Source organism: Eleginops maclovinus, chromosome 24 (genome assembly GCF_036324505.1).
Source record: "Eleginops maclovinus isolate JMC-PN-2008 ecotype Puerto Natales chromosome 24, JC_Emac_rtc_rv5, whole genome shotgun sequence".
NCBI lineage: Eukaryota > Metazoa > Chordata > Actinopteri > Perciformes > Eleginopidae > Eleginops > Eleginops maclovinus.
In genome coordinates, this window is record NC_086372.1 from 3,941,943 (window position 1) to 3,952,496 (window position 10,554).

Consider the following 10,554-nt stretch of genomic DNA (forward strand, 5'->3'; position numbering starts at 1 on the left):
ATTCTGCCTCTCATGAGACTCAAGCCATTCAAAACTGGCAGTAAATTAAGGGAAGTCCAGCCCTCTTTTAAAATCATTCACTCCCATTCAGGGGAGAGTGTGGGAGGGGTACAGCTTATAGACAGCCCTCATCATGAAAGAGCAATGAGTGCACCCCCCTCCCTCCCTATTTCCTTTACTTTAGATATTGTCATTTTTTATTTGCTGGACTATTTCAAATCCCCTGGGAATAAAAGCAATGTGTCCCAGACAGCTGGTTAGAATTCACCCAGGGTTTTTTTCAATGTGTTGCCAATGTGTCCGGCGGGAGCCCCCATTAAGACACCAGGGTCATGTCCTTGGTAATATTTGTGATGAGTAAGGCATTTTACACATGTTAACTGCCCTTTCAAATCTATGTCCTACTGTTTGTAGGCAGAAGCACTGTCATGTAAAGTCTGTTTTTGTTAGTTTTGAAAAAGCAAAGATCACATTCTTCCTCTTACAAATGAAAAATGTAATTCATAAGCAATCCCTTTAGTTATGTTTCATCTCAATACCTTGCTTCAAAATGAGTGCTATGTTTATCTACCTAGTTGCTAAGGTTGCCATTTGGGATTTGGGACTGGGCAGGTAGTGAATATTTAGATATTTTTGCCGCAGCATCCTCCTGTTGCACACAACAATGGAAGACAAGAAGACTGAAGAAGACTATAGCTGAACTACACAGTAAAGCTGTTGTAATTTACCAAAACAAGGAGCTCAAAGACACTAGAAACTAGAAACTGCAGACTACAACCTACATCCTTCACATTAACTGTCAATCCAGTGCTGTTATGAAAACATCTAGTATAGCTGCTAAGGTATACACTATGTGTTCCTTTATTTCGCTTTCAGAGGCTTCGCCCTCCAGTATAATCCAGAAAGCCAGAATAGTTTGTATAGGTGATTTATACCCTCAGGTAACACACCTTGCCAGAGCAGCGTAGCGTGATTCATCTGTGAAAACACCTAGAGCTGTCTTTCTCCTGGCATAATTTACTGTAAACATACATTTCTAGAAGACAGAAACAAGTAAATCCCAAAGAAGGCTAGTGCCGCTATCACTCACAGTTAAGTCCATATTTCCATCCTCTGACAGGACAAGTGCTTGTCTTGTTGTCTGCAGTGACATTCAACATCGTGAATGGAATTTATGTCCAGATATCCTTAAAATGGGTGAGATGCACTTACTATGTATTTGCTATACACCTCATGTCGGCATTTAAATTCAGATTGGGTGCATTGACCCAAAAAATCTAGCTTCTCTTCAAAGCCACCCGTTAAAGGTTATCACAGCTGACTTTCTTCAAAATGAGCCCCATTTCTTTTTATTGAAACCTGCTGTGTGTTTCTTTCAGCACCAAAGAAAAGTCTCATAACTCTTTTATCTCATTATAATTCCTGTGTAGTCCCGGATCAGAGGACTCTTAACATCCCATGAGACTGTCTGCAGCCATAAAAGCTGAAACTGGATTCACATAACTCTGCAACAGGGATGACTGTGTGTGTTTTTACTGCCTACTGTACTCCTGAAAGCAAGGAAAGGTGAGCTGTCACTCAAGAATTCTTCCCCTGAAAAATAGTTCTCCTTCAATCTGGTTCCGCTCTCCGTCCTTCGTGAGGAGAACTGATTATGCAAAGCGAGGGTTTATGGGATTTTCTTTCGTTGTTAATATTGTGTGTGCTAGTTTATAATGAGAAATTGAAAATCCACTTAATTGTAGCCATCTTTTAAAAATGCATTTAGTTTCAAAGTTAAGATCGTACTTTCTTTCAAAGCAGGGATTCTGAAATAATGCCCTAAGTACATGCAGACACCAATAAAGGGCATCAATAAAAAGCAGGTCCTGGCATTTTGCATCAAACAACACATCTTTCCTTAAAAATAAGGAGTCTGCTCATTGTAGGATTAAGAGATAAAGAGTCTATTTTTAATCATTTTGGGTCCATTTGTGGTCTCTTGGTACGTGTCTATTTGATTGACAGCTTGCCGGGGGGCGGGGGGGCACTTTGACACTTTGGGCCTGTGTCCATGTGTGTGATGTAAAGGGAGAATGAAAAACAAAACAAGTGTGAGGCTTTCTTTTATGACACTGCGGAAGCCACCACTTAGCTCTTTGATATTCCCTGCAGGTATCTTTCCTGGGACATTTGGTCTAACCACTGTTTTTACAGGAAAATGAATGTTCCTTCAACATATAGTTACAGCCCTGACAACAGCGGCTGTTGATTGTTAGCAGGTGAAAGGCAAACCCCACGTAAGAGTACTCAGAGCAGCCGAACAGATATGTATGTCTCAACAGGTTTTCATACCAGTCTGATCTAAAGGAGGGCTGACAGCTACTCCACAGACCGAGGTAAAACTGAAAATAATCCTTTAAGTACAACAGTCATGGCATATCAGAGGAATGTCTTCATAGACACTCAGATAGAGGAGTATCAATGTCAATCACAGATTAAAAGCATGAGTTTCAAACATGACATGCTTGTCTTGTTCCTGGGAGTAATTGTCTTTAAGCAAGCTAATGTTTGCTAGTTAGCAGCAAACACAAATGCTGCTTTTATGTGCTCCTCGCACGGTCAGCATTTAGAAGTTGGTTGGTCACTCTTTATCACTTTTAGTCATAATCTGGAAACAACATGGACGCTCAGAGTGTGTAACTAACACTTAGAAGGCTTTTTATATCTTAGCTCCTATGTTGCTACACCAGAACATTCCCTGAATTTACTAAAATGTTGCTCTGACTTGACTTGTTAACAGGGTTAAGGATAAGAATGACTTGTATTACTAATCTAGGTCATTCTGCAGGGACAACAGTTAACAATACAATATTAAATCAAATGTAATGTAATGATTGTCTGAATAGTGTTGGACTGACAGGCAGACTAACATTTCTTCATTGCCTAGAGTCATGCCACTAGCAAGGCTTAAAACACCAGACAAAAATCCCCAAAGCAACACGCCGCTGTAAGCTGCCATCTGTTTCAGAGTATTCTCATCACCTTTACGCTCTTTGATCAAAAAGCCAAACACTGTTTCCTCACCAGTAATGCATGGAAGACGTCTGTGGAAGGTCGAAGGTCACCAGCCGTCCAAAGTATGATGAAGAGGGGAAACCTAACGGAGACAATACACAGGTTAGTTTGGGATTAGAAACATTTGCACGGATTTGAATAAAGGTTATTGCTTTGTATTCAAACACAGAGAGGATCACTTCGGCTTAGCACACTTCTCTTGACATTTCAGATGGTAACATGTCGATTCTTGCACGTCGTGAATGCATGAGCTTAATCAGCGTGGCTATAGTAACTGCAACACAGTCACAATGTTTCCAAACGTGGAGGAGTATTAAACGGAAACCTTTGGGGAAACAAGACTGAGTGATCTAAACAGGGCTCTCTTTTGACAAGAACTGCTCAACTTAATTGACATTTAGAGTGATCTCCTGCTTTACTAATAAAACAAAAGCCTGCCAACAAAAAGTTTTCTCAGTCATCACTCATCCCACTTTAGTTTGGCATTCACAGGATGTTTAAAACAAATATGTGCCGTGTTTTCACAGACAAATACAGACTAGTAGAGATGATAGGGTGCCTGCAGACAGTCGATAATCACATGTGGGTAAAAGGAGTGATGCCAAGCCTTGTTCAATCAGTAACAGTAATATACAAACTGCATTTAAAAACACATTCAAGGAAAATTGTACTAATTTTCCCTAAACACAATGACTGGTTTATGTCTATATAGTGAATCTGCTACACCACAAATCACAATCTATACCTCATGCTTTTAAAATGAGGCTAAGAGGACCGTTGGATTTAAGCCTACAGGAAAGAACAAACATTACACTAGTCAGAAACACACACACAGTCTTGCATAAAAAACGTCCTTTGCACATCCTCTCTGTCTATACAGCAGCACCCTCTAGTGTTCACATGGTGGATGTACCTCTCCTGGCTTAAAATGCACACTGGCAGCAAGTATTGTAGATAGTATACAGTCACGATTACAGATATTTTTAATAAGCTTTGGATCAATTCATTTATGAGAAGTATTTATTTCACTGTCAACAGAACAGTTGGATATCAGACACATTTCCATCACAAAATTCCTTTTCATGTTGGTGGCATGGGGCCTAGTCAGTTACCGCCTTAACTGCATGCAATAAAGTTGGGAGCAGAAAGGACAACAGCACTGACAGTTTAGAGTGCTCCGCTTTTTTCAAACATGAGCCAAAGCAATTAAGAAAACGTGTAGTCACTTTAAAGACATCAAAAGGTACCAGTTGTACAGCAGGAAAACTCTCTGTTCCATGACCTGTCCCAGGAAGCCCCTCCAGTGAGACATCATGAGTGTTAGTAATTACACCTGTGCTTCCCCCTGCTTTCACATTTCAAAATGTATAGACCGAATGAATCACCTTTGTGACCTTCAGTTATATTTGTGAGCTAAAAGTAAAGTGAATGTTATATGTGTTACTAAACCGTCAATTTGAATATATCATCTCAATACTGTAAGTAAGTAGAGCCAAAGAACGACATTTATATGACTTTAAACTATCATCATCTTCAGATGTGTTTTTTCCCTAAACAATAATAATATGCCTATTTATTGTTTACTCTGGGATAAGCCTTAAAGGTGCATTATCAGTCAATTGTCCTTGTATAAATTATATATTGTCTTCTTAAAATATAGGTTTTTTTTTAAAATGTAAAACATAATATTTGTAAAATGTCATATCTTAACTTTTTAGGAACAATCACTTTTAACTGCAGGTGTCGCATAAATGAAGAGGAATAAAAACTACAATATATTCCTCTAAAATGTTGTGGACTGGAATACTAAAAACGTATGTCCTCCTCAAATCCCCTCAACTTATATGTGTAGTAATAGCTGGTGTTGGTACTTAAAACACTGTCCAGCCTAGCTGTTGAATCAGTTTATCTAATTTAGTTTTAAAGGGTTAGTTAAGTTTTGCCAAAGTCACACAGTATTATTGAGCCTATTGAGCCCCGTGTTCTGTGAGGTACAATTACTGTTTTTGTCAATGGAGTCTGGCAGCTCTGCAGAGGGCAAAGCTAATGGCATCTTCCTTGCAAACGCCTGTTTGAAATATTCTAAATATAGTGTGCACTACATCCGATGCAATGGTTGGTGCTATTTTTTAGGTGGCCAAAATCCGTTTTTTATTCCCCTGTTCCCTTATGTAATGACCTGTGAATTAGAACCTTTTACAACCCCATTTCAACAATCCAAAGTATACCTTTAAGTTTACTAAACTGACATGGTAAGGTCAGCTTACACCTTATGATAAGGTATAGATATAGCATAGATAATTATGTTTTCATTCATTTCGAGTTCTGTGAACACAAGCAGATGGAACAGGGAAGCAACTGTGGAGTTGTAAGCAATTTAACTGGGGATTGAGGACACTGTCCTGTGACCTAAGCAACAAGTCTTCAGACATGAAGAGCAAATGACAGGGGAGGGGCTGAAAACTTCCCCTGACATGGGACATTGTGTACAAAAGGGATGGTGAAACCCTACGGATGCTCAACCTTTTTTTTCCTCCAAAGTCTGCATAATTAAATAACTGTTATCAATAATAATACATATTAAATGCCACATTTTGTTTGCAGTGTCATTCAGCAGTCGTCACATTTCCTCTGCAGATTTGGAGGGCAGAATGTCAGCTGGCTGAGCTTAACTTCTGCGCATGCCTATATCAGCGTTTCTGACGTAGCACGCATGCGCAGTTCAACTCCGCGGCCATTCATTATAAAGCTGCAAGCTCCTCCGTCTCTTTCCACCTTCAGCCATTTTGACAATGTTGGGAGCTGTGGGACGCTGTTGCACCGGAGCACTGCAGGCTCTCAAGCCTGGGGTCCAGCCCCTTAAGGCCCTTGTTGGATCTCCAGCCGTTCTCTCACGTAAGTCCTGCATGCTGTGGAGCGTTTGAGCTAATTTGCAATACGTAAAATACGCATTTACCAGCCTGTCAGAGAAGGGCACTGACAATGCTAACGTCAGCTAGCTATCGGTAGCAACATGCTGGCCGCCCTGACGGCGGTATAGCAGGCCGTAACATTAATATGTCTAATTTAAAATATGCTGGACTAATTGCAAACGTTTGTATGGGTACACTTATGCATTTATGTTCATGTTGCCGCATGTCATGCACAGGAAAATATCCAGGCTGTGTTATTCTTGTGCTAGCAGCAATGACCTTTATGTAATGACATGAGGCTGCCATCAGAGCCTGCTAACTTAGCATTACAAGTTACGTTTTAGCAAGGTCTGGCAAGCAGATTAGCAATGTAGACAGACACCTTTACCCACACTGTCGTTGAACTCGTATACAAACAGTAAAACGACGAAGAGTAGGGTTGCTGATAAAGGTACTTGCCATTCAATGTCCTGCGTTTGTCATTAGCCAATGCCACATTAGCCTTGTTAGCTTGAAGTAACATTACTCTTCATTCATCCCTCATTCCACGTTAATACTATGTAGACAGGAAATACCTTAGCGTCTGCACTGATTAACACTTTGAATCTTATACAAGCTACGTTACTCTTACCGATCTCTTAGGAGGGGGGTGCTCGGTAAGATCATGTTATTAAAAGCATATCCTTAGTTTGCCCGACAACAATCACTTGACATTGAGAGTGAGCGACCAGGCGAGCCTTTCTCGCTTTCTGGTGCTATTTAACGGAGAAGATGGCATGTTTGAATACACTGGCCTGACAAGGTCATGACACTGAGCTAACTCCTATCCTGTGTACTTTACAGGCAGAGACTATGTCGCACCTGCCGCCGCTGCTGCAGCCGCCTCCGGCCGCATTGTGGCTGTCATCGGTGCCGTCGTCGACGTCCAGTTCGACGAGGACCTTCCTCCCATCCTCAATGCCCTGGAAGTAGCCGGCCGCGAGTCCAGGCTAGTCCTGGAGGTGGCACAGCATCTTGGTGAGCCATTTGAACTTTAACCTTCAGTTTTGTAAGTGGGGACTTAACATTTTAACAGTGGACGATAAACAAACAAATGTTTGTGTTTAGGTGAGAACACAGTGCGTACCATTGCTATGGATGGTACCGAGGGTCTGGTCCGTGGGCAGAAGGTTTTGGACACTGGTGCCCCCATCAGAATCCCAGTGGGTCCCGAGACTCTGGGCAGGATCATGAATGTCATTGGTGAGCCCATTGACGAGAGGGGTCCAATCTCCACCAAGCAGTGAGTTCACTTATAAATTCACGATTGCATATAAGTTAGGACATTAAATAACGTTTCATCTTTTACAAAAGATATTAAACTAATTTTGAGAGCAGTGTTGCAACAATGAATTTGAAAAAAATGCATTGGTCTCATAAATGTGTACTCTTTCAATCTGAAAATCATTTTTGCTTTCCTCCCATAGCACTGCACCCATCCATGCTGAAGCCCCTGAGTTCACAGACATGAGTGTGGAGCAGGAGATTCTGGTGACTGGCATCAAGGTGGTCGACCTGTTGGCCCCATACGCCAAGGGAGGAAAGATCGGTATGTGCTTACACATAAATATTTGGGCTTTTACACTGGAATAACTGAAGCAAGGGATTATAATAATCCCATAAAACTAATCTTTAATTTCTCATGCTCAGGTCTGTTCGGTGGTGCTGGTGTGGGCAAGACTGTGTTGATCATGGAGCTGATTAACAACGTTGCCAAGGCCCATGGTGGTTACTCTGTGTTTGCCGGTGTGGGAGAGCGTACCCGTGAGGGAAACGACTTGTACCATGAAATGATTGAGTCTGGTGTCATCAACCTGAAGGACACTACCTCCAAGGTGAGGATATAGGCAAACTACTGGATATTGAAACTTGAAATGAGACATTTGGCATAAAAGCAAACTTATTCCACTCACCTTTCTTATTATGGTCTGCTAGGTGGCGCTGGTGTACGGACAGATGAACGAGCCCCCAGGCGCCCGTGCCAGAGTGGCTCTGACTGGTCTGACCGTAGCAGAGTACTTCCGTGACCAGGAGGGTCAGGATGTGCTGCTCTTCATTGACAACATCTTCCGCTTCACACAGGCTGGCTCTGAGGTCCGTACTAACCTCCATGTCTGTCTGTAGGACAAAATCAATACTTGTAATGGCAGTTACTGGGGTTGTTGCTTTTAAACTCTGCTGCAGTTCTAAAATGTTAACTTTATAATAACCAAAGCAATGTTGCCTCTCAGGTGTCTGCCCTGCTGGGTCGTATCCCCTCTGCTGTCGGTTACCAGCCCACTCTGGCCACTGACATGGGAACCATGCAGGAGAGAATCACCACCACCAAGAAGGGATCAATCACATCTGTGCAGGTAAACATTGACATTGTAAAGATGGACACTCAAATGGAAATGTTGTTGTTTTAAATATTAACGGAGTCTCATTCCTCTCCACCAGGCCATCTATGTGCCCGCTGATGATTTGACTGACCCTGCCCCCGCCACCACCTTCGCTCACTTGGACGCCACTACTGTGTTGTCCCGCGCCATCGCTGAGCTGGGTATCTACCCCGCTGTGGATCCCCTGGATTCAACCTCCCGTATCATGGACCCCAACATCGTCGGCACAGAGCACTACGAGATCGCCCGTGGTGTGCAGAAAATCCTTCAGGTTTGGGACCTAATAATTATCTTTTATAAATATAGTTTAGGGATTTAAAAAAGTGTCACGCTAACGAGTTCTTCTTTCTTCCTGTAGGACTACAAGTCCCTGCAGGATATCATTGCCATCCTGGGTATGGATGAGTTGTCTGAGGAGGACAAACTGACTGTGGCTCGTGCCCGTAAGATCCAGCGTTTCCTGTCCCAGCCCTTCCAGGTGGCTGAGGTCTTCACCGGTCACATGGGCAAGCTAGTGCCCCTCAAGGAGACCATCAAGGGCTTCAAGAGCATCCTTGGCGGTAAGTGTCAAAGATTACTGTCACTTGTTTAAAGTACTTAATAATTCAAACTTTTTCTAGATTGTGCCCCTCATCTTCCCATTTTAAAGTACTGATTTATTTTGTACCTCTTTCCTGTAGGCGAGTACGACAGTCTGCCCGAGCAGGCCTTCTACATGGTGGGCCCCATCGAGGAGGTTATTGAGAAGGCACAGAAGCTGGCTGAGGAGCACGCAAACAAAAATTGAAAAGGGGGAGAAAGAAAATAAGAGGGGTTCTGCGGTTTGGAGCACTTGGTTTGTAAAACATGTCAAAATACAAATGTACCTGTCTAGTCATCCTGAAAAGTTCTATTTAATGTTTCCAATGGAAGATGGAATAAAACACTGTCTTTACACAACACAACTTGTCAACTGTATTTACTATATGCTTATAAAGTTTAAGGATCTTGTTCCTATTGGGAGATTTCATGAAGTGGCTGTCCTCCACTCTGAACACAAGATGCCAGTCTTGGTCATGTTACCTGAACTGTGTTGCCGCTTGTCACATGCTGAAATAAAACAGTGGACAAACAAATGGATGAGTGTTTGTTTAAACTTTTAGGGGTAAAAAAACTGGAACAAAACATTCCCTACTGCCTGGCACAGCGTAATGAAATATTAACTGCAGGTTTTGCATTCATATCAGTCAGTGCTTCCTAACACTTAAGATGCATTACTGAAGTGTCCCTTGCCAACAATGCAATTAAACCCCTGCAGAAATGAGAGTTTGAATGGAAATGCCTTACTTTAATCCTTTGTGGAGCAGACTCTACTTAAACTTCTATATTGGACTTCACATACCAACTCTATTTTGAAAGTCTGACCTCAGGCTGTAGATTTAGAGTACCCAGATTATATAGGGATAGAAAATCCTTTGCGCCCTGTGCAACTCCCTGCTTAATCTGCTCATGCAATTTGGAGAATTTGTATAGCGATTGTCTTCTATCTGGGATAACTGAACTCCTATATTTGTTAGGCATCATTACCAAAAGTTATTGTAGGATGCAGTTCAGTCTGCTAAAAATATATACATTTACTAAAATACTGATATTCTATCTTAAACATGTTCTTTACTGGAGTATTTCTATTTCATGCTGGTTTGTACTCTACTACATTTCTGAAATGAAGTACTACTTACCAATTATTTAAGGAAACCTAAAATTGGGTTACATTGAAAGCTTACAACAATGTAGTAGAAGTAGTAGTAAATAATTAACATTGATAATAATGTAAGCCCCCTGTGCTAATTATTGTTGGTTTTAATGGATTTTTAATTAATTTTATTAACATAATAATGCTGTTTAGCAGAAGCATGATAATTGCTCTAATATTAGCCTTCCCACTCGTTGCTTTGCGCAGTTTGTTTTATTTAGCATTAATTGGTTAAACCATTTAGTCCTATTTTTGGTCTTGAAAGATGTAAACCTATAAAGCAACAAAGAACATTAACTGCTATTTTAACCAAATGTATGATAAACTCAAGCTTTATCATCTTTTAACATTTAGCTAGATAGCTTGAGCTAATGCTAGTTAGCAGGATTAGCTAAAGTGTGACATGGGCTAGCTTACCTTGGCGATTTTCAAC

General features: G+C 41.4%; 2 protein-coding genes across 2 annotated transcripts in view; one reads left to right on the forward strand and one right to left on the reverse strand.

Moving 5' to 3' along the window:
- Positions 1–6,705, reverse strand: part of LOC134860892 (collagen alpha-1(XXVIII) chain-like) — a 28,478-nt gene extending 21,773 nt beyond the window's left edge. The window contains exons 1-2 of the mRNA XM_063877764.1: positions 6,601–6,705; positions 3,067–3,139 (exon numbers count right to left, since the gene is read on the reverse strand). The gene's annotated coding sequence lies outside the window, so the exon portion shown is untranslated. The remainder of the gene's footprint in view (positions 1–3,066; positions 3,140–6,600) is intronic.
- On the forward strand, positions 5,775–9,504 carry atp5f1b (ATP synthase F1 subunit beta). The gene is made up of 10 exons (XM_063877786.1): positions 5,775–5,952; positions 6,813–6,986; positions 7,077–7,251; positions 7,436–7,557; positions 7,659–7,843; positions 7,944–8,102; positions 8,240–8,362; positions 8,448–8,660; positions 8,748–8,949; positions 9,070–9,504. The coding sequence occupies exons 1-10, from the start codon at positions 5,850–5,852 to the stop codon at positions 9,174–9,176; spliced, it is 1,563 nt and encodes a 520-aa protein (XP_063733856.1). The 5' UTR covers positions 5,775–5,849; the 3' UTR covers positions 9,177–9,504.
- Positions 9,505–10,554: the final 1,050 nt, after the last annotated feature.